The following is a 24,845-nucleotide window of genomic DNA, read 5'->3' on the forward strand; positions in this document are numbered from 1 at the left end:
AAAATCGACAATCCTATAATTTGAGTTATTAAGAAATTAAGAAGTAAGCTGATGATCCTGAAAAAATTTTCATCATGGGAATGCTGGGATATTCCGTTAACATCGGTGTTGACTGAAACGTGAGGCTGTTCGTAAGATAAAAAGGAAGGTTTCTCTACAGCAAATCAATTTCATTACAAATTAGTTTCTTTACTCTGACCTGTGAACTGGGAGCTTTATATTATCAAAAACACACCACATCTCCAGAGATGAAAATCTCTAAAACCTTAATTACTTTAATAACTTTAATACTTCGTCACTAGAGGGCCCTGAAAAAATGCGCGCTTGACAAAAACTTTTCAGATTTTGATATTTTACCTTTTTTACAATCCAAGTTAGTTTTCATTAATTGCGTATTAAAGCTTTTATAAAGAAGCAACAAATTTTTAAATTTCTAAACCTAAATATAGAAAATCCGTAGTTTAAAGGGGCTACGAAACGGCTTTTGGATTTCGATTTTATTGACCTACAAGAAAGTCGAGCTAATGGCGGTGGAAAAGTTTATGATCACTGAGGACAAAAACAAAAACTTAAATATCATATTGGGCATCCAAATATAACTGAAAATGACAGAAAAGTTCTCCACATATATTGGATATCCATGATTTATTCAATATAAAGTACTTATATTGCTTGTAACTCGATATTTCTAATAAAATAAACTTCAAACCTTTTGAACTAGCTAGCTAGTTATATTCGTCGAAATTTTGCATAAAAACATATGTTTATTGTAAGCGTAAGTCTAAGCAACAACAATTACTTTAAAATCTTAGGGATTAATTACCTTCTTAAAGGTAGTAACATAGCATTTTTAACAAATAAAGGTCCTCGTGTTGTCTTTGTCTGTGTCCCATCATTAAAACAAATATTTTACAGATCGTGGCTTATTCTGCCTCTAAAAACAGTACTGAAGGAAATTTTTTCTTTTTTTAAATAATGAAAATAAAAAAGTAGTAAATTCATCATAAAAAAATAATATTCATAAACAAGTTGTTTAGACGTCTATGTTCTAAAGTGTGTATAATTTCTTGCACCTTGACCTTTTGAGTGGTCCGTTTATTACACACCATTCTTTGTAGCCCCTTTGAACACTCCTGTCGCCAGGCATGGGCCTAATATTTTAAAGCCTCTACTTGGCTCAGCACAATAGGGTTAAAAAAAGCGAAGCTAATGTAGTGAAATTGTAATGTAAAGACCTCTGCTTCCGGAGAGAGGCACTTCTTATTGTAGGGGTTAGAGCCGCCTAAAATACAAGTGAAGAAAGTGAACCAGAATTTTATTATCCCTCCTTCCTTCTTTCTGTCGACGTAAGGAAGGGGAGCTGTTGGTGAACGTGCCGCCAGCTGCACCAAAACAAATGTATTTAGCGCATGCGTATTATCAACGACATGAGGCTAAAAAAAACAAAATGGTGGACGGATTAGTTCCAAAGCGGTGATGCCTGAAATATCAATGGATGAGGTTGTTTATTTATGGTAGCTACAAATAGGCTCCTGTATATAATGACACAGAATATTTCAACTTAAAACAATTTATAGAATTTTAATGGTATCAATTCAAAACTTCAGATGTACTTATAACCAATTCTAAAATGGTGAAAAAGTAGTACACCTCTCCTCCTCCTCCTTGTCCATTAACTTAAAGTCAAAATTAATTATTGTGAACCCCTTTCGTTTTCCAGTATTATAGTGTATTATGTATCTAGTGTCAGTTAATAATTAGAATGTCTGACATTCCCTAGATAGATAGATGTGCATATTTTACATTGGCGGCTAGCCTCACAAATATTGAGGAATATACCCTGTCTATTATTCCAGGAAGAGTCTCTAAATACTCTAGGGTCAACTCTCTACCAGAAAACTCTCTGGCCTGCAACATCCAATGGCCCACACATGGTGCCATCTCCCTAATACATGGAATCACAGTCCCGGTATTTACGTGCACACACACATCTAAGTGATTACATAATGCCCGATGCGCGCACAGAAATGGAGGTAAAATGTAAACAAACTAAGCGGAAAAGTTACCTCCATTTCAGCGTGCGTAGGAAAAACACGGCACTATAAATGAGTGTATTTCCCTCACATGGCTTGGCAGGCCATTTCGTGAGAGGCGTGCCATCGCACGCGCACGCCCCCACACACGTGCAGATTTGTTTAGGCCTGCGATTCATCGCACGCGCAAAACGTTGCTGTAATTAAAAATTATTGTATTTATAACAAAGAAAATTTATTAAATAAACCTTAAAAATAAACGATCATTCTTTTACTGAACTCACAATAGATCGCACGTGAGCAGTCTTTACCAAATGTTGATAATGTGAATTTAATTGCTACCATTTACCAGCTACCAGGCTGTATTAAGGCTTTGCAAGTTTCATTTTAATGATTTTATAAAAAAATGCAACAATATTTTAATCTTTGTAAGGTCGCCTTTTGTAGAATTTAAAAAAAATTCAGCATTATTTAAGTTGAAATACCTAAAAGATAATATAATTAATAAGAAAAAAAACTTCTTTAATAACGAAATATTCTTTTAGATAATAATTTTTATGATTCATCGAACATAAGGTTTATTAAATATTATTATTAGCAGCCGTTCGACTTTCCATAATTTAATTTAATTTAAATATCTGTTTGCCCCACAAGTAATAACAAAGTTTAATTAACGAGTCTGCTTACGACTTCTTCGTATTTGGGTTGAAATTCCCTGCTGCACAATGTTGGAACTTGCACTTTGTATGTTCCATACGCCAAAACAGCAGCCCCTGTGCGGTGTACATGGGTAAAGAAAATGTTTTTGCAAAAAAAATTTTTTTTTTAACGCACGCGCATCGCACGCGCAGAATTTTAGAAGTGTGTGATCTACCGCATGCCTGCCTAAAATCTTACGAAATGGCCTGGCTTGGGGTAACTATCTATTGTAACATTCGCTTACCCATATTGAATCCCTGCTAAAGAGAATCAAACCCTGTTTGTTGAGAACATGAAAAATTGCCTGCTTCTACCCTATAACAGTTGCGGTTGACTTCACCCATGCTCAAGGCACTCGGGCAGAGAAGATTGGTTTGATCAATCTCCCTACCTTTAATACTATTTCTTTTGGTAAAAACTCAATTAGATAATTCCTGGAATAAATTGCAGTCTTTAATGACTAGAAAATTTGTTTCCCTTGATTATTTTAATCTTAAAAGTGATCTGAAAAAGTACTTTGTTTCCTCTTACTAATCCTTCCTGAAGTGTCAGACTTGACCATTTGTTTCCCGCATGGTTGTTTATCATTTGACCCACTATTATGTGTGTGTTGTTTTGTGTGTCTCGTATCGTTTACTGTAATTGTCCAAGGGTGGCCATACCCTTTGCCTTAGCTTTATGCTATTAGGTATGGTCTCCCTTCAATAGCATTATATATTTTAATTTTGTTACCCTGACTAATTATTATATTTATATTCTTTTTCTTTATATTTATTTTATTTTTATTTTATTTGTATATAACTGCTATTGATAAATAAAATATCTATCAATCTAATGTCCTGTGCTTGTATGATACGTATTGGAAACTTGTCTATATCAGCAGGTTTTATAATTGCTCTTGTTTTGCCACGCATGCAATTGGTCAAGGAAATCTTACAATCACAACATAACAATTGCAGAGTGTCTAAAACATTCCCCATCAATCTCAGGGTGTTTGCACAGTCTTTGCACAGCCTATGCACCATTTTGTAGGCTGTTTTAATTGCTGATATTCTCAAACCTGGCTGAATTTTTTAGACATTTTTACCAAATTAGACAGCTATGATATGGTGCACAAAGAACACATTTGATCTTTATTTTTATAAAAAGCGGACGGTCCAGGAGCCTTGAATGTAACTGAACAAAAATGTTTGTACATCATCTTTTTAACTAAACCAACACTTAGTAAATAATACAAAAGGTTGTCATCTTAATCAAGATAATAATATTAGTCTGAAACAATCAGTAAAATTCTATCTCTACGGATCCATCATTCCATTAAGAAGTCAAGTGGTCTTATATATTTCTCTCACAGATCAAAAAAATGCTTGAGTATCCATTAAGTGTTCATATCCTGCAAACAGGGTTATACCATACTAAAATATACCTAAATTACAGCATAAATATTGAAAAAAATATTTATCTTGCATTTGCCTTATTTTGCTGTTGTAGTATTTTCCAACCATGCACGTAGAAAGCTATAATTTAAATATAGAGAGCAAAATTCAGGAAATCCAGATTAGTTTTTCTAAGAGAGATACAACAAATGAAAACAGAATCTAGTCTTTGGCTGTATCTTTTCTACATGATATTTTTGATCGGGAGAAATTTTATACATAAGTTGGTGGAGGTAGAGACCTGAACTCCAATTTGGAGACATTTTTTTCAATGTTTCAGTGTTTATTATTCCATGCAAAAGTCTCATTTGCTATGGAAAATATTAATGCTTGGCTATTCAGCAAATCTGGTTGTCAAACATTTTCAGAAAAATTTGAAATAATTAAGGAAAAAAACCTTCAAAGTGCTTGAATTTATATTAAATCAAGGTCTTTCTCTGAATGACAAATTCAGGAGCACCTGGTGTTTCATCAGCTTAATCATGCTTAGTCACATTTTTTAACAATATTTCTCTGGCAGTCACAGTGATCACTAAGAAGTTAAAATGGCAGTTACTTAGGAGACAAATGTTAATAGAAGTATGAAATTCCATGTGAAAAACAGCCTTTTGCTAATAATATAAGTTAGTGTCAAATTTATTATTTCCTCTTTTCTACTAAAATCGAAATAAATTTTAAGATGTGTGCAGACATTTAAGTGTATCTAAAGCTCAATTTTCTTCATCAAATGTGATATTTTATGCTTTGGCTATCCACTATTTTCAAACAAAATAAAAAAAACAAGATAATACTTAATTTTTATCTGTAACAATAAAATTAATAAATATTTTTTCTATAAATAGAAAAAATAGTTAATTTAACCACTGGCAATAAAGCCGGCATTAAACAAAATAGTGTTTTTTTCACAAGAACTTTTAACTGACCCATTTAAACGTTTAACTAATCCAGTTGAAACTTGATGAAAGTATTTTCTGTTTATCTGTTATGAGTTTTTAATAGTTCTGTTCTTGTGCTGCATAGCTACGCTCATGATAGACAATGTTTAAACTTTTAAACTGAACTTTCAGTCCTAACTTCCTTGTAATTGATAGCTGAAATAATTTTTAGATTTAAAACGTTTATATCAAACCATTGTTACAGTGTTCCTAAACAAGAGTTAACAGCTTCAGCTACATTTAAAATACATAAATGAAAAAACAGTTCTTTATGCTAACAGCTATTATAGATTGTAAAATAATCCTATTTATGTAATTTATGCACTACTGCAAAAAAGAAATTCAAATAGAAAAAAGCAATGTCTTGTCAACAAAACAAGTCATTTTTGTAAGATTTTAGGTAGGCTTGCGATGAATCACACACCTCAATAATTTTGTGCCTGCAATACACATGTGATTGCACCATAAATATCGCTGTTTTTTTAAAGAGAACTAACAAATAATATATATATATATATATATGTTTTTTTTTTAATTTAAACATTCTTACATATCACGAAAACAACATGGCTTAAAAAATTCATTTTTTGTGTCCAAATTTTATTCCCAAAATCGATAATTACATTACCGGTCAGCACGATTATCGAACAAAAGCCAACTTAGTTCGTACAGATTTTGTTGATACATAGCTCAACAGGATTTCTGAGAACAATAGATTAAAATTCAGTCACTTTTTCGTTTTCTCAGAGTGATTTAAATTTATCGCGAGATTTGAGCAATAAAGAAGACAAGCTAAATTATAGTAGAAAAAATTTCTCATAGAAAAATAATTTCCAAGAATTTGACTTGTGAAATGAAACTTTGAGACTGTTTTTCTTTTGGTTTGCTTTCACAAAATCACTTCCAGTACACTTCATTGCACATGATCATTTGAACTGTTGTTTTTCGAAACTAGAAAAATGAATGAAGCACCTGTTGTCTTTCAAGATGTTTTAATACAAAAAATAACACAAGAAAATTCATAATAAAATCGAATACACGTAATACTTATATTTTTCAAGTGACTCAAACTCACATCCAAAACTATATTTATGACAGTGAAATATTATTGTATTCTACAGCGGATCTTTAACCTCTACTACTTTTTGTTAACATTCCTATGCAACTTTAACTTTGGTTTATTACGTAACTTTTAATCACAAAATAACCAAAGAAAAAGAAATGTTCTCCAGGCACGCTCTTAATATTGGCACCATATATTTGACATTTAATAATGGCATGTCAGAATTGTTGTGCTGAACTAGTTTTTAATTGGTTTCATAGATGAATGAATGAAGGATTTATTTCCTTTTTTAATGAACGTTATAAAAAATAAAAATATATATTATTATAGAGGGGGGGTGTTATTATGTGTGCACTATTGCATTGGCACCTGCACATTGCATGCACACTCGTCACTGTGCACGCAATTCACTTAGACCACCTGTTTCTATAATTTCTTGTCAGATATCTCATTCGAAAAATTCAATGTTTAAGCACATGTAACCATCTAATGATAGCCAATGGTTTCACTGACAGGGTATTAGGGCAGGTTACCAGCTTTTGTTTCCCAGTGTATACTTGCACTTTTGGTTAAGTTGTATCAAAATTTTGAGAATAATTTATTTTCTTATTCTTTTTGTTGATTTAATCATTGTGGCAATTTATACAGATATTTAATGAATTTTATTTAATTTAATTCTAATAATAATCCATTTCAGAAATTTGATGAATGCTGATGTCAATCTCACAAATAATGAATGAGGAACATGCTGAACCCACAAATACACCTGATTCAAGTCCAAATAGTAGTGATTCAGAAAGTCCAACAAGTGAGTCTGATAACATCTTGCCATCTGAGCCTGATGTCAGTCTCAATGAAATGCTGAGTTTGGCATGTAGACAGGGTAAACTTGACATTGTTCAGTTACTGCTGCAAAATGGAGCACATGTGAATCATAGAAACAAAGCAGGAAATACACCATTGCTTGAAGCATGCAGTCAAGGTCACGTTGCTGTTGCAAACTACTTATTAGAACATGGCTCAAAAATCGATGCACCAACAGAAACTACTCTGGATAGTGCATTGACATGGGCTTGCACATTGGGCAATACAAATATTGTTGATGCACTTCTTTGCAAGAAAGCTGATGTTGAACATCGGACTAAGGATGGCTGTACAGCTTTGATGTTTGCATGCCTTGCAGGGCATAGGGATGTAACTGAAAAGCTTCTTGATGCTAGTTCCGAAATTAATGTTGAATCAGACAGCAATAAAGATAGTCCACTCACATTTGCTTGCTGGAAAGGACATTTTGATGTTGTGGAATTACTTTTGTCAAGGAAGGCAAATATTGAGCACAGGACTAAGGAAGGGTTTTCACCGCTCATGTTTGCTGCATTAGGTGGTCATACAAAAGTAGCTCGTAAACTTTTAGAATGTAATGCACAAGTAAATGTACCAAGTGGTAGTAATAATGATATTCCATTAACAAGTGCTTGTTGGAAAGGTCATCACGATGTCGTTGGTTTATTGCTTGAGTTTAATTCTAATATTGAACATCGCACAAAGGATGGATGCACACCATTGATGTTAGCTGCAAGGTAATTTATTACTGGAGTTTGTTTTGTTCTTCCATTGTTGTTGTATTTTTGGGGATGAGATGTCCACAAAGCTAATGTTAAGCTAAAATAAAAAGATCTTTCCAGTGCACTCACTGTGCGATTGGTTTTTCTTTACCCTCACGCAGAATTACATTTGATTTTCATGAAAAATAAGCAATATATTCTTACCACATAACATTTTTACCTAGGGAAAGTTTTCTCTATGAACAGAAAATGAAAATGATATGCTAAACATATTCTCACTAAATGAGTAAATATTTTCAATATGAACAGCCCCTAAGTATTTCACTGCTGTTTTTTTTTTAAATGATTTGCATTGAATTATCCAATTCATAATTTTTTATTAGCATACAACTTTCTATGTTCAAAACTACAAGTTACTATGCCAAAACAGCAGTCCCTGTGCAGTGTAACAGGGTAGAGAAATGCTTTTCCGTAGCTCAAATAATTTGCCATTAATATAAACTGCAGAAAAGTTTAGTGGAAATGGCTGCAAACAGGAAATTTATGTTGCTAAAAACACCCCAAACTAGAAACATTAAAACATTGGATGTTTTTATTTTACCTTACGATATGATGATGTTTAACTAAAGTTCCATCATGATTTTTTTCAGAGAAGGTCATATTCATGTTGCTGCACTTCTTTTAAAAAATGAAGCACAAGTTAATGTTCCATCAGGCAGTGAAAATAACATTCCTTTGACTCTAGCGTGTTGGAAAGGTACATTTTGTTGTTGTTAGCTGTTTCAAGTGTCAAGTTTTAATGTATGCTTTTTAGCTGGAACTTGAAAACTTTGAAATCATAAAAAATCTAAAAAGAACTAGGTGACCTTAAAGATCTAGGTGACCTTAAAGATCTAGAAATATGAATATTTTCTAAACACTTCCTCACCTTAGTTGTACCTGCGATTTCCTTTGATGTGCATATGGGACTAAGTTCTTGAAGTATTGAAAAAGTTACTGCAATAAAAACTTAAAAAACAGACAAACAATTGAGAAAACATCTTTAAAACCTTAAAAGTGTTAAAAACAAATTGGTAGATACCCTCTGTATATTAGTATATGGTTTTTTTTAGGACACTGGGAAGTGGTTAAGTTACTTTTAGAATATGGATCAGATATTGAACATCGCAACAAAGCTGGGTGTACACCCTTGATGCTGGCTGCAAGGTAAGTTTTGCTTGTGTCAAATGATAAACTACATAACTCTTTGACCAAGAGCATTGTTTTTTTTCTGAAACCCAAGCAAAAAAAACAAAGCCAATTTTTTTAGTCCATATTAATTATCACATCACACAACTACTGTGTAGTTAGTAGGTTTTGTCAATTTTAACATTATTTTTTTCCCTCAGAAAGATTTTAAGTCTTAACAGAAAATCTAATTTTTATCCTATATGAGGCAAAATATTTAGTTATCACATAGATCTACATACTGCTCAAACACCTTTCATGTACATTGTGTAATTTAGGGAGGGACACTATGAAACAACTGCTCTTCTTCTGGAACGTAATGCTCAAGTCAATGTACCATCGGGAAGCAATGACGATACTCCATTGACGTTAGCATGTTGGAAAGGTAATTTGCATCCTGCTCTAAGCTAAATTTGTCTTTACTGTATATACATTTTTATCCTTTTGTTGTTCCAAAAAAAAACTGTAGTAAATGACATCTGATAGGGTAGATTAAATTAGAGTTTCCAGTTTTGTTATTTTCGAATAAAAACCCATAAAAGTATAAACATTTAAAGCTGGCCCGCCCATTGTCACAACTCTAAAAATGAGTAAGAAAAATTAAAATTTTGTGGCTAAATAGTCCATGTTTTTGAAAGCTTTTAATGTTTTTATTTTTTATTATACATTTTTGTCTTCCAATAAACTATTTATGTTTAACTAATTCTGCTATTTCCGTGCCAATATTCTGGATGTTGTTTGAAGTAGATATTTTGGAAAATGGCTTATTTTTATCTATAGAATCTAGCATAGAATACCGTTAGTATGAAAATATCTTAAACCTTTATTCAAATTAAAAACTTATTTTGCTAATTATTGCAGCCATCAACATTATTTTGTTTAAATTTTCTTCTGGGTTTTTGCGAGTTTCTGACATTCTTGTTACACCCCTAGGTCACAAAGAAGTTGTTCTGTTGTTACTGGAAAGTAAATCTAACATCGACCATCAAACTAAAACTGGCTGTACTCCACTGATGGAAGCTACGCGGTTTGTTTCTCCTTGTATTTAAATGTCTGCCCTGTGTTTTTTGAATAAGTATCACTAAATGTGAAAGTATTGAAAATTATAAAATAAATTTTAAATTAGTTTACCATCAGACAGGACCTGAATAATAAAAAATCATTGATTATCTTTACACAATGTTCCATGATAACCATGTTAAATGATTACGCTGTTTTTGACTAATTTTAGGGAAGGACATCGAGATGTTGCAGATATATTACTGAATCACAATGCAGATGTAGAACTACCTGACAATTATGGTCAGAGTCCTCTCTTCATGGCCTGTTGGAAAGGTCAGTCACCTAATTTTGTTATTTTTATTTCCTTTTCTATTTTTTGTTGTTGGTCTTATGATTGCAAATTTTTGACAATCTACCCATCTTTTTAATTGTATGTTAAAGTTGAAGAGCAAAACTTGTTCTGTTACATAGTAGGTTTTTCTTAATATACTCAATGTCTTTTTGGTATTCTTAGAATGCGGTAAATAGCTATTTACATTTTAGGTATGATAATACACTCTATCTAATAAACACTCAGTCATTTTATTTTTTGTGTATATTATTTTCTAAAAGAGTATGTTGCACGAGATCGTTTATTAGATATGTTTAAACTTGCTAATTCGATACGAGTGCTGATGCAAAAGAAGTCGCTTTGGTACTGGTCAGTTGAAGTTTGGATTTCATCGGCTTCCTAATATCGCGAGTTAGTTGCCAGCAAGGCAGGTGCTTAATAAACTGACCTAAAAACCGTCCAGTTGTCATCCTTCTCACAAATTTGCTTCTCTGAAAAGGTCCTTGATCTTGTGTGATATATTTTAAACACAAGAATTTATTTGAATGTTTCAATATTTGTCATTTTGTCAAAAATACTAAGCCCTAACGTCAAATTAAGTCAAAATATTCTCCCCAAAGCGTTGATATTTGACAGTATGAAATCTTTAAACATCGCAGGATTTAATTCCGTTCTAACCGAGGTCCGGTGACGTTTAAAGTTCGCTCTTTGATTTGTGAGTCATGTGATGAAAGACTTCGTTTTTTGTTAGGACATCGTTCTGTAGCCGAATTGCTACTTCAAAGATCAGCATACAGGGATTGTCGCACTAAAACAGGAATAACACCGCTGTTTCAGGCGTGTCGTGAAAATCATGTATCCATTGTTGAGTTATTGTTAGAGCATGGTGCTGGTGTAAATAATCCTTTCCCCAACAGCCGAGAAAATCCAATGACGTTATGTGCAGAGAAGGGACACAAAGAACTCGTGCAGTTACTGCTTGAAAAGGGTGCAAGACACGACTGTCGTACAAAGAAAGGATGCACTCCGGAGTTTCTAGCATGCAAGGAAGGACACATAGAAATCGCAAAAATGTTGGCAGAACAAGGAGCTAACATCGAAACGTCTGATTGTCGTGGAAACACCCCCATAATGGCGGCATACAAAAACGGGCATGTCAGTGTGAGTAGATGTTGTTCTAATTTGCTATTCTAAAACGTATGTGTAAAGATTGTTAGTTCTGATTTTTGTTTCTCAAGATTGTGGACTGGCTTATTAATCTTGTGCACCATTTACCATCGCAAGAACTGTGTCATAAGATTCTCATGTCATCCGTCGACGAAAAAGATAAAGAATTAATAGTGCAAAGAAGAAGCAAATGTTTGGCTATTATTCAAGAAGTGAGTCTTTTTTTATTCCTGGCATATGAGCCCAAATATATATAAACTCCCAGAAGTCTTATCCCTCTTTCCCCAATACAATTTGATTGGCTATTATAGAGCAATATTCGCTTTTAGACATTATACAAGTGATGCAGAAATGTAAAATACAGCATTATCTTGCAACCAGCAGCCATTCATATCTTAGAAAAAACTAATCGGGTTCGATCGTTTTCTTTTCCTATTTTAGATGAAAAAGAAACGAGAATTGCTGGCGCTGCGTAATGCACAGAATTTAGTCCAGGTCAGTATTATCTTCTGGTACATGTGAAAATTAAGTCTCGCTCACAACCAGGGATGGCTATCGGATAAGAAATCTTTTTTATTATATAATGTATTCCCCTTTAAATTTTTATGGCTACTAACTCTTCTGTGACAACAAATCAGGAAAGATTATTTTTTACGAATTCCTTTATGGACTTTGTAACACAATCTGAAACAAAATATGTTGCAGGAAAATATCCGAATGGCCAACTTATAATCTTGTGTCTAGTCTGTTTCTTATCAAAAATATTTTATTAGGAGTTGGATGACGAACGCAATCGCGAGGAAAAGAAGAAAAAGCAGCGAGCTGCGAAAAGAAGAGACAAGCAGAACAAACGTAAGAAGAATAGAGAGGTTGAGACAGTGGAGGTTGGCACGAAAATAAACGGAATCCTGCCTGATAACGACGATGAAGATGACAATGATGACGAGGAGATTAAAGGTAATGTCTGTTTTTTTATCATTACTTCAATCGTTTGCAAACAAAGTTTGTTTTGTTGGTTTTCTTGCTTTCTCAAACCCGTCAAATGAGAAAAATACTAGTCATCTAACAATGTAACCGTTGCCACATTTTCAATCCTTTAATCCCTCAAGCTGCTTAGTTTGTTTCGTTATTTTCTTATTCTTCTGTTTAGACAACATTGTACCAACTGAAAATCGTGAAAAGGTTGTAGAAGACGAACTTATGTCAAATTTAAATTTGCTACACATATCAAACAGTTTACAATCAAGTACCGCGAAAACAGATCTTTCTTCAAAAGAAGTGGATTTAAAGAATGCAATGAATTTTAGAAAAAAAAGTAGAAAGAAATCTGAGAAGAATAAACCTACTATGGATGACGACGACGACAAGTGCACTGTACACGCGTCGAAAGCGAGAAATGCGGAAATTTCACAACGCAGAAACAAAAACAAAAGTAAGGACGCGTATTGTTCAAGCGAACAAAACACAAAAACAACACCGACGCAAACTGTTGCAGAAACAACAGCCACTGTCGCAATTCAAGGACCACCAGCCCTGAACAAAAAACGGAAACTTTGCGATAATAGTGTACTAGAAACTTCAAAATCGAACTCGGTTAACTGCAATGTGGAAATAAACAGGAAGTCTCATAAAACATCCGGTGCATGTACGCAGAGTTCGTCAACATCTGGACCGAGTCGGGCGAAGGACAACAACACACGCAATTCGAGTAAACCCAATCCATCTGTAGGCTCTCGCGTTAACCACACAACGTCACTTACAGTGATCTCTAGCGTTGCTGTGGCAACGTTCGCGAAAATCACGACAACGAGAAGTGATCCGAGATCTCATCGTATAAACATGACACCTGTTGAACCGGTGGAGGACTGGGACGAGGAGGCCAATAACACCACCTACGACAAGGCTGTTTATTTCCGATCTGGTACGTTACACCTTAGTTTTGTGTCGTTAAAAGAACAGCATGATTACTGCACACTCACATTTTCTATGTTTTTTCTATGCTAGTAAAGTTTTCACGTTTTCTTAGATTCTCACTCGGCTACTTCTAACTCGTCCGTCTCCAGAAATGGATCGTTTGATGAATACAAAGAATCTGATTGGAGAGAAACATCAAAAACAGCCAGGTGAATAGGGTGTATTTCAGCGGCCTTTGATTTTGATAGGAAAGCCACATTTTGAGTAGCCACATCCCCATCTATACTCTTTGAAAATGAATAAAAGACTTGACTGTCGTCTCTTTAGGTTGATCCTGTTTGAATTGGTTGTTCCAAATGGATTTTGTGGGCGTGTCATCGGTAAAGGCGGAAAGAAGATTAATATGATTACTGTAAGCACGAGAGTTTCTCTTTGATATATATTTTCTACCCAATGCTTAGTTGAATTTATTATGTCTGACGTAACGTTGGAAAACATCACTTCCCTATTTTTATGCATGGACACTAATGTTCAACCAGTTCTCCCGTGTGTTTGCTTACAAAAGTCGCACGATGATCGCAAATTTCTTTTTTTATCTTTTTGTACTGTTTTAAAAGTTTTTTGTGTACATTGCAATAAATTATCTCACCCCTGATTATTCAAGGTAGGGTCAGCTGGATAAAAGGTTCACTAATTTGATTCGTTTCTTTCATAGGAAGACTCTGGTGCTCAGATTACCATAGATAAACCGCCTTCGAACGTTATACCTGCCGATCGTGTGATTACAATAAAAGGTACCCCCACCTGTGCTGAACGAGCGAGACATTTAGTTACTAAAGCCCTAAATACGCCTAGTTTGAATAATCAAGGCATTTCTGTCGAACCGACGTCGACAATTGGTAATAAGGTGCCGAACGTATCGTCAATGTGCTCGACTGCTCAAACTGTTGTTAAAAGCGTTTCAAAACCGTCATGTTCTGTTAACGTCAGTGCTGAAACACGGCAACCGCGGCTTTCGACCGGTAGACCTATTGGAGTAGATGTGATCGTCACTCCTCAACTATCCTACAGCAAGGTAGCGACGGGTGATATTTCATTGCAAGATCTTAAAAAACGCAAGGAACCACAAACTCAGGTTTGTACTTTCTTCCATGTAAAAATAAATTGTGTATGAAACAACGATAAAAAACTAGTGATTTAATTTTCGCAGAACCTCGAATTAATAAAGGTTTGTCTCTGGTAGGTCATGACTGGAAACAATGCAACGTCACACAATTCACAAGATACACAATTCACAGGGAATGTGAACAAAAAATCTTCTCCGCCGAGCAAAGGTAAAATATAGACTATTCTTTGTGTCTGTGTTTGTTTTTGTCTCCTTCTTACGATTCGTTTCACCATTTTAGATTACGTACCTTCCTCGTCGCACGCCACGTCGTTACAAAGTGACGGCTTTGCTACGAAAGATTTTTCTTATTTTACAACGCAAGGTATGCTGTTACTTAGCAACTGCATAATGTTTTATGTTGATTTTCAAAAATCCAATGTATGTGCACGCAACATGTTTTTAGGTAATCGCCCGCACTTGAATGACGAGAAAACTCAGGTAAAAAGCGTCTCTTGTAATAATTTTTATCAGCATTTCTTCTCTGCCTCCAGAATAGGTATTAATGAAAAATTAGTTTTTTAGAAATATTTGCTTTAATGATATACAAGAACTACATATTGCAATGTCTACTATTAGTTTTTTTCCGCTACTCCTCCGTAACCGCTACTCAAATGAGGCGTAAGCGTGTTTATCCTTCCTGGACCGTTCTGCTCGTCTTCTGATGAAATGTTTTTTTCTTATTGATTAGACTCCATTGCAAAGCATATCAGCTTTCGTTGAAACCAAACAAGGTTTATCTCGGTAAGTGTTTTTATCAGAGTGGATGAATTAGCAAACTTCTGAAGATATTAAATTATATACTACACGTTATCCACTACACCGTAGTGCCCATGAGTAATATCTGTCTTCTGAAGGTACAAAGAGTAGGTTCTAACTTGTATTTTTAGGGAAAATCTTCCGTGGAAAGTAGCAGAAGCAGATGGAGGTGATGCATTGTTGTTCGACAGAAGTAGAAGCATTAGCTGGACTGGACAGGTAAAGCATTTCTCATGCACATGAAAAAGTCGCTTATCATTTGTAGGTTCGTAAACAAATCGAGAAAGTTAGTGAAATTGAAATGTTATGCGTTAGCGTGTAAGATTGCGGGACACCAGATCATTCTAATTTTAACGCAACTATCATTTAAAGTCAATTCACTTTTTTTTGTTGTTTATGATAGCGTTAATACAAAGGATTTTTTTTAATGCTAGTCAAAACTAGATGCTTTCTCTAATGGTGCCGGACCAGGAAATCGCTCGCTTTCAACGGAAGCCATTAATGATCGACAGGGAGCTGTGGTGTCACCATGGAATCTCATCTCAAAACATGGACATAGTACAGACGAATTTTCGGATGAACAAGTATTTGCTGAAGAGGTTGGTTGGTCGAGTAAAGCTAAGATAGATAGTGCCGTGTCAACTGGTAACGAAGTTTGGGAATTGTCTTCAAGTCCAACGAGTAGCGTAAGTAGTAGCAAAGTTGAACTCACTAACATACTCGACAATGACAGCGGAATGAGCAGTTCCAACCCACTTGGTCCGACACCGCCGTCTGTCCAAAGCGAATCTCGCATAAGTCTCCAGGAGCAACAATATCTTGAGACAACCATGGATAATTCCACGTGGCTGCAATCGCGCGGGGCGTACAGTGCACCATCTTCACCAGCACTTCAACGCAGCAACGGAAATCATCCGGGTGTATGTTCTCCAAAACAGCAAAGCATGCGCTCGCATCCATCTATGGAGGAATTAAACAGTAGTCGTCCGTGGAAAAAAAATATTTACAGTGAAACACAGTGTTGGAACGAAAAATCCGTCGTCGATCTTAATGACAGACACGATAAATCAGAGGCTGGTGCAGATACGCACGACAGTGGCTTATCTTCTCCGCATGGTTACAGCGAGAAACATTTAAAACATCCGGATACCGATCCCATACCTGGCGTAGGAACTACACCTTGGTCGGCGGAACGCTTTCAAGACGTTCATACAGCGTTGCATCTCCTTCGTCATCTTTCTCTGGATAAATATGCTGCTAAACTCGAGGTTAGTGTTGCACATTTTGTACTTTCAAAATTTTGCATGTTTTAGTTTTCATGTTTTAGAAGACCAACGAATTGACTTGTTGTGGCATTTTTTTGTATTTCTTGTATAGTTATTCCTGTTGTTGTGTTTAGGAACACGGTATCAGTTTGGAATCGCTGCTGACCTTAACTGAAAAGGATTTACAAACGTTTGGAATACCGAAGGTGATATCTATGCTATTATTTGTAACAAATTTCTTGCTTAAACGTGATGTTTCTCCCGTAAGCGTAAGTTTTGTTTTTACTTTCTTATAGGGCCCCCGATTAAAGATACTGAAGGCTTGTGACGTTATAAAAAGTAGGTATCTTCTTTGTATTTTTTATTTGTTTGTTTGTTTGTTTTATCTGTTTTTTATATCCATTTGACACATTCTTTATTTTGTGTTATAGATCAACGATTTAATACATATGGACAATCGAATTCAGATCTCTCTGCTCAAACCTTTTTTGCAACGTTACCCAACAATGTCCAACAACCAGCGCAACAGTCGATGCCACCTGAAGGGACCTCAACATTTAACAACAAACACCAACAGGTCTTTTCTGCACAGTATGGTTACCCACCAGATTTCTTACCATATCCCGGAGTCCCACAACAGCCCTACAACATGTTGATACCAAACAATCAACCGTTTATTCATCCCTCCACACATCAAAATCACCCGGTACAACCAGCTGTGTTCACGAACGGTGGAGAATTCGCACTCCCGCATCACTCGGTGGAACAGTTGCAGCACCATAATCAAACGATGATTCCTCCCACGTATGTGTATCAAGAGAATCCGTTTTACTTTTACCCCCCGCCGCCGCAGTCGTGAGACATGTGCATCGGTGTTTTAGTGTTTAGTCATATAAAAATATCTTCAGCGGAAAATTGAAGTTGAGTGAGAGTTTAGATTTGAATGTGATTTTGAGTTCTTAATACACATAATGTTAAAAAGCGTGTTTTCTTTACTTGCGTTTAGTGGTCCCACTCTGGAGTAATACGTTTGCCTGCACAGACCGACTTGGAAAAATTAAATAAAATTAGGAGTTAATTATTTGCCCTTTTTGGAGAAATATTAGGTTAGCGTTTCAAACGAGTTTATTATGCCATCTTTCTATTATGCATAACTTTCTATTGTGCATAAACGAAAAAGAAGATTTGTAAGGTTTACACTATATTTTTTTAACGTAAATAATGTGTCGGGCATAGCTAACTTTTCTTCAAACTTTTCTTTTCTTTGGATAAGTATCGTTTGTTTACAAAATCCTGCCCGGTTTACTGCGCTACCATATTTTATGTAATAATTTTAGATTGGTTAAAACTTAACTATTCCATATTTGTAAAAAGTTATTTCAACCCGACCGAGCTGAGATCATGCTCATCAAATATCCATATACAGTCGACGCTCGTTATCTCGAACTCCCAAGGGACCGAAAGAAAAGTTCGAGATAGCGAGCGTTCGAGATAGCGGAGGTTCGACATAACGAGCGTATTTCATGAAAAGTTCGAGATAACGAGTTTTTCGAAATTTTTTGAAATTTTCAGAAAAGGGCAAGGGTCAGTAGTTCGGTCATAAGTATCTGTGGGCAAGCTTTTAAAATTAAAATTCACCTGAATTAAGGGTACTTGAAGGAACTGTTTGGTCAAGAAAGGGAAATGGATAATAAAGAAAACAACATTTTGCGTACATGTATACTTATTGTTGATTACAATTACATACATTATTTTTGACGGAAAAATTCAAAATACTAGTTTGCTTCTTGTTTTTCATTTCACTTTTAAGAAACAAATCTTCAAAGCGAAGCAGGAGGCGTTGCATGTCATTTCCATCATCAGTGAATAGACAAGCATTTTGTAAAGTCTCCACTGCAGTGTTTATTTCTGATTTTGTTGGCTTGCTCACTGGCTCATCAAACACCTCGATGACATCGGCATTTTCATCATGCTCCTCGTCATTCTCATCTGTACTTGGCCGTACCGACTCAAGGATTTCTTCATCAGTCACGGGATTTTCGATTGTGGTCAAATCTTGGTCAATATCGACAACATCACGGGCCGAGAGATCAGCAGGAATAATGGTATCGTCAATGGCACGCAGTTGTGTGAGATCTTTCTCCAGTTGTTTAAATGGATCATCAATATCATCAGTTGCATTCTGTTGAGCTTTCTTGGAAATCTTTGATTTCTTGAAGCAATTTACGATGGTTTCTTTCTTCACTTTGTCCCACGACGAAACAAGTATTTGAAGAGCACGCAGAATTGAAACTTTTGGAAGATCTTTGCCTTTTTCTAGGTTTTGAATCATCATGTTGACCAATTTTTGGCGATAAAGAGACTTAAGACATCTTATGACACCTTGGTCCATCGGTTGTGACACAGAAGTTGTATTTGGAGGTAAGAAAATCAATTTAATGTTGGACAGTCCACCGACATCAGGGTGAGCGGGACAATTATCGATGATCAAGACTATCTTTCGACCTTCTTTTAGAAACATTGCATTGATTTCTCGCACCCACTCTTCAAAAAGAGAGCTGTCCATCCAACTCTTCTTCTGCGCTCTTTACCTGCAGGGTAGGGATGTTACATTTTTGAAGCACCTTGGTTTCTTCGATTTACCAATCACAAACATTGGTAGTTTATCTCCGACAGCATTGGCAGCTGCAAGCCCGGTAATTCGGACTTTGCTATTTTTACCCCCAGAGCATTTTTCGGATTTGTAGTGATACGTTTTATTTGGCAAGCATTGGTAGAAGAGACCGAATTCGTCGGCATTGTAAATATCTTCTAGTTTGTAGTTAGTTAATAATGTTGGTAAAGTGGTTTCAAACCAAGATGCTATCATATCAGGTTGAACAGAATTGCTTTCACCAACGACCGTCTTGAACGTTACATTGTGCCTGAAATAGAAAATAAAACAAATATCGACTTGTATAAAAGATTTATTGTTAACCTGTTCGTGCATTTTTTCGAATACGAATGTTCGAATTTCAATTCGAATGTTTTTAAAAATTCTTGTGTGAACACCCTGTGAACATTATCATTATTACTTGTGCATGGCAACAAGGAAAAGCAAACCAGGAGAAAAAGGAGAAGATGTATCTTGCAAAAATGATAATTGATCAAAATTTAATCAATGTTGTAATGATAAAAGAATTTGAATTGGCTTCACATGTTAAGGGGTTCCACGTTTATAAAGCATTGTGGACTCCAAAAAATGGGGAGACTTTACAATGCGAAGGAGAGCCTAATAATCCCGTTGACAAATATGCTGTGTGTGTCAAGAAAGAAAACAAGATAGTTGGACATTTACCACTTGGAAAATCTGCTAAAACAATATTTTATTTCCTCAGAGCTGATGAATTAAGCTCGTGCAAAGTAACTGTGACTGGAAAACCAGTTAATTTGGGAGATGGTGAAGGCATGCAAGTGCCATGCAATTTGACATTTATTGGAACGGAAAAGTGCATCGAAATACTCAAGAAACATATTTAGTTTATGTTAGTCTTTTTAAGATTTTAATATCAAAATAAAACCAATTCGAAAAAAAGAGATTTAATATTCTTACCTTTTTTTCCATTTACCAAGCCAACCGTCTGAAGCTTTGAAATCTTCTACTCCAAGCTCCTGTGCATAGCTTTTAGCTTTCTCCTTTAGTATTGTCCCATCGATTGGTATGTTTTTGCTTCGTTGTGAAACAAACCATTTGAACACGACAAGATCTACTTCTGAGAATTTACCATCTCTGATCTTTCTTTTCTTGCTCGAAGATTTTTCGAGAGCAGAAAAAAGTTTTTCCTTATTGGCTAGCCAAGTTGATATCGTGTTTTTAGGCACCCCGTACTTTTTAGCGATATCTTTATTTGGAATACCTTTTTCCAATTCTTTTAATGCTTGGCATTTTTCTGTCAAAGTTTTTACAACGAGCTTTCTTTTCGGTGGCATTCTGACAAAGGAAATCACAAAAAAAACATTGCAAAATCTACCTGTTTTACAATGGAATGTCTTCTTTTTATTGCAACATTTTGTGACTTTAAAACAAGCAGTGCAAGGTCTTCTTTTTTCAAAATTCCTCTTCAAGAGTTCGAGATAACGAGCGTAAATCAGTCCAAGGGACTGAGAAAAAAGTTCGAGATAGTGAAAGTTCGAGATAACGGAGGTTCGAGATATTGAACGTTTTTTTGCCTACTATTGCTTACAGAACTCAAGGGACCGAAGAAAAAGTTCGAGATAGAAAAAGTTCGAGATAACGGAGGTTCGAGATAATGAGCGTCGACTGTAATAGCAAAATAATTTTCGATCGGCCCCGAGTTAAACTTTGATATAATAGTAATTACAACTTGATAAAATTAAAATTGACAAGTTTCAATTTTGTTTTATGTTTTAATATAGAAAAAACGGCGAAAAATATTTTTTTCACTTTGGGGACGAGGGTGAAACTTTGATATCCCTGCATCACGTGTCTTTTTAAAACAAAACTGAAACTTGTGAATTTTAATTTTAGCAAGTTGTAATTGAATTTCCGCGCCCGAAGGCGTAGGAAATTCTTTAAAACCGTCGTTTTTTCTTTCCGAGCATTTTTTGAGAAAAAATCGACCCTGGGATTTCACGTTTCTCTGAGAGGAGGATAGTATTGGTATAACTGACTAACTAACCCTGTCCCAAATGGTCAATTGCAACGTCACAGATTTAAACTTCGTACCCAAGCTACCTAAGTACTGGGAAGTCATCTAAATGACGTTTCAGGCCAAAATTGGTGTTTGTTTTCGACAAAATTTGGCACAGTTAACAAAAAAAAGTATCCTGAACATGATGGTGACATCAAAATTTTGATTTCTTGTTACCTAAAAGTCATTTTAGGCAAAAATTGGTCCAAAAATTATAACTACTTTATTTTTGACAAAATTTGCCACAGTTAACAAATAAAGTATGCTGAACATGATGGTGACATCAAAATTTTGATTTCTTGTTACCTAAATGTCATTTTAGGCCAAAATTGGTCCAAAAATCAAAACTACTTTATTTTTGACAAAATTTGCCACAGTTAACAAATAAAGTATGCTGAACATGATGGTGACATCAAAATTTTGATTTCTTGTTACCTAAATGTCATTTTAGGCCAAAATTTGTGCAAAAATCAAAACTACTTCATTTTCAACAAAAATTGGCAGAGTTAACAAAAAAGGTATGCTGAACATAATGGTGACATCAAAATTTTGATTTTTTGTCAACAAAATGCCGTTTAAGACCATAAACGTTTCAATCGCAAGACTTTCAACCATGAATGAAGGCTGTATTTTTTGTTAGCAATTTCTTTTAAAATGTGAGTTTATTATGACACGTTTCGTTTTGTTTGCCTTTGTTGTAAGATATAATGTCAGTTGTGTGCTTTATCTTCAGAGCTTCATGCACCAAACCTCTTCGAATGTTTGGCACGATACGATAACACAACGAATTAGCAGGTTGTTATCAAATATTTTGGTAGCGAGCGGAAATTCTTAGGACCCCCAGGGCTTCTTGTTATTTTTGAAGAATACACGTAATATTTCATTTCTTAAAATTTTTTGCGAATTCTCCGGATAAAATTTTCGTTAAACCTGAAATGCATATTTCGCAAAAGAAATTTTTGCGACCCCAGACTAAAAAAATCCTTCTTTTTTAAAAAAAGGGCCAGGCAGCTTCAGTAGAATCCCGATAACTCGAACCCCCACGGGACCGAGAAAAGAGTTTGAGTTATTAAAAGATGGGTTTTTTTTTCAATGAAAACCATGCTACATATATCATTGCAAAAAGTTTCTAATGTCGGCCCGAGTCAATTTAGTCAAATATATTTATCAATAACAATGGACAAGGAATCGAGCTTTTGCTGTATGTCTTCCCAACAATATGGGATGTAGTCGTACAGATACTGCACTCACTTACAGATACTATGTCTCTCGAATGTCACCAACAAATCGGTGCCGGTGAAGCATCATCATCATCTTCTTCTCCACCTTCTTCTCCGTCTCCTTTCTATGTCTTTCTATCAAATCGTTAGTTACCTGAAAGCAATAGGGCTGTATTCATTACGTATTCGTTTGCAGAAATGATATCCTCATAACTGTTGTGCTGTGAAGATAAAGATCGCCAACTTTTTGGATCTCACTTTGAAGACCTTTGAAGGGGTCGCCATCATCAGTCTAGGTAGATTTCTGTTGATCTTTTGAAATTCCTGCTTTTGCAATACAACGATGTGGAGATTTTTACTTTCTGCCATGCAAGATCCAAGATTGAGCATTTTCATTGCATCCAGAATCGCAAAATTTAGGAAGAGCCTCTCCTTTGTTTACAGGCGCAACCAGCCTTTCCAAAGCTAATAATCTGTAAAAAGCTTTCAAAGAGCGTATGACCCCCTGGTCCATTGGTTGAAGCTTCAATGTGGTATTAGGTTGTAGGAAAACGAGCTCTATGAATTTCAGGTTATCGATCGCTGGATGTTATCTATCATTAACGCTACTTTCTTCTTCTCGCTTGTAAACTTGCATCCACCTCCAGTATCCGTTCCTCAAACAATTTGCTACTTATCCAGCTCTTATTTTAACTTCTGAATCGGCAAGGCAAATGGTTGACTCCTTTGAAATAGCAAAAAGATTTCGATTAACCAAGACAAACATCGGTATTTTATCCCCCGTCGCATTTGCTGCATCCATTCCAGTAAGACCAATCTTACTGTGTTTACCCCCAGTGCAATCCTCAGATCGAAGATGAAGAGACTTGTTAGGTTGCATGCGATAAAAGAACCCAAATTCATCTGCATTATAAATTTCATCAAGTTTGTATTTGGATAAAATTGTTGGAAGGTTGATTCGTTTATTTTAAATTATCGGGAGAATCCTACTCCAAGGGACATGAATATTGGTTTGACTTATCGAATGTTCGAGTTATCGGGGGTTTAAGTTATCGGAGTACTTTACGAGAAAGTATGGGTAAAGGTTCAAGGAATTTCGAAATCGGTTTGAGCTATTGAAAGTTCGGGAATCGGGGGTTCGAGTTATCGGCATTCTACTGCATTATGTTGTGACAAATTTTCTCTTACGTGAAATAAGCCGGTTAAATATTTAAAAAAAATTATTTTTTAACCAGAATTCTGGTTTTAGGAAGTGTCTTAAGGAGAACGTTTATTTTCACAAATAAGCATTTTTGATTTATTTTGCGGCAAAAACCAGTGCCGCGAAAAATTTTAAGCAATTTCCATCCAAATTGTTTTTTGATACTTTCTTACTCTAACTGTCTTTCCATACTGGCATTTTAAACGATCTTTAGAATTCTCTGGAATCCTTCTTTTCCAAAATTATCTCATTACGGCGGAATCATAAGCCTGTTTGCATAGAAAATCTGCGTGTCCAGAGAAAGGTTTTATTCTCCATCATTCATTGCTCAATAATTCATAAAATTGTCTCGAAAGAAGAGAGTGTAATATTTAAGAGCATCTTTGTTTCCTGGGGCAGCACGAACTCTGTCAACTCCCGTAAATGATGTAAATTTGTATGCATCTTAAAATTAATCATGTTACGAGAAGTTGGAATAATCATCGTTTATCAACGGAACGCAATGGAATGCTGTGTTGATAGTAGATTCAATAGAACGCAATGGAACGCTGTGTCTGTAGTAGATTCAGCGGTACGCAATAGAACGCTGTGTCAGTAGTAGATTCAACGCAACGGAATGGAACACTGTGTCAGTATAAGATTCAACGGAACTCAAACGTTGTGTCAACAGCAGATTCAATGCAACACGCTGGAACGCTTTGTCGATAGTAGATTCAACGGTACGCATTGGAACGCTGTGTCGACAGTAGATTCAATGGAACGCAATGGAACGCTGCGTCAGTAGTAGATTTAACGGTACACAATAATAGTAAGCTGTGTCAGTAGTAGATTCAACATACGCAATTAAACGCTGTGTCTGCAGTAAATTGAAGGTGTTTTTTTTCAGGTTTGCCACCGAATTTTCATTTCTCAAAGTTTATGTTTCATTTATTGACGACAAAGGTGTTTGTTCAAGCTGAAATAACATGTCAAAATAAAAGACAAACAGTTCAAGGGTGAAAGAATAGTAATGTTCAAGTTTTTCCTTGTTTACTCAGTGCTTTCATTTTTTTAAAATTTTTATTATGATAAATCAGCCAACAAATAAATAAGAAAAGTTTTAAAAACACATGTTAAAATTTTAGTAGTAGCACGAAGCTTTTCGTAACTGAGTTACATTTTCAAGTGATAAG

General features: G+C 35.3%; 3 protein-coding genes across 3 annotated transcripts; 1 reads left to right on the forward strand and 2 right to left on the reverse strand.

The window, feature by feature from the left end:
- Positions 1-1,417: 1,417 nt before the first annotated feature.
- Positions 1,418-17,542, forward strand: LOC130636203 (ankyrin repeat and KH domain-containing protein mask-like). The gene is made up of 24 exons (XM_057445846.1): positions 1,418-1,500; positions 6,864-7,746; positions 8,382-8,488; positions 8,844-8,937; positions 9,237-9,343; positions 9,892-9,985; positions 10,190-10,293; positions 11,043-11,452; positions 11,530-11,670; positions 11,900-11,953; positions 12,232-12,415; positions 12,609-13,379; positions 13,485-13,581; positions 13,700-13,784; positions 14,088-14,507; positions 14,616-14,706; positions 14,779-14,862; positions 14,944-14,978; positions 15,229-15,281; positions 15,428-15,515; positions 15,731-16,564; positions 16,696-16,767; positions 16,858-16,900; positions 16,993-17,542. Exons 2-24 carry the CDS (start codon positions 6,875-6,877, stop codon positions 17,418-17,420), a joined length of 5,268 nt encoding a protein of 1,755 aa, XP_057301829.1. The 5' UTR covers positions 1,418-1,500; positions 6,864-6,874; the 3' UTR covers positions 17,421-17,542.
- Positions 17,543-18,284: 742 nt separating this feature from the next.
- Positions 18,285-19,127, reverse strand: LOC130636945 (tigger transposable element-derived protein 4-like). Its single transcript, XM_057446796.1, has one exon. It carries the CDS (start codon positions 19,125-19,127, stop codon positions 18,285-18,287), a length of 843 nt encoding a protein of 280 aa, XP_057302779.1.
- Positions 19,128-20,085: 958 nt separating this feature from the next.
- Positions 20,086-20,755, reverse strand: LOC130636206 (tigger transposable element-derived protein 2-like). Its single transcript, XM_057445850.1, has one exon. The coding sequence runs from the start codon at positions 20,528-20,530 to the stop codon at positions 20,150-20,152; it is 381 nt and encodes a 126-aa protein (XP_057301833.1). The 5' UTR covers positions 20,531-20,755; the 3' UTR covers positions 20,086-20,149.
- Between the last annotated feature and the right edge of the window lie 4,090 nt (positions 20,756-24,845).

The sequence above is a fragment of the Hydractinia symbiolongicarpus genome, chromosome 3, assembly GCF_029227915.1.
Source record: "Hydractinia symbiolongicarpus strain clone_291-10 chromosome 3, HSymV2.1, whole genome shotgun sequence".
Lineage (NCBI taxonomy): Eukaryota > Metazoa > Cnidaria > Hydrozoa > Anthoathecata > Hydractiniidae > Hydractinia > Hydractinia symbiolongicarpus.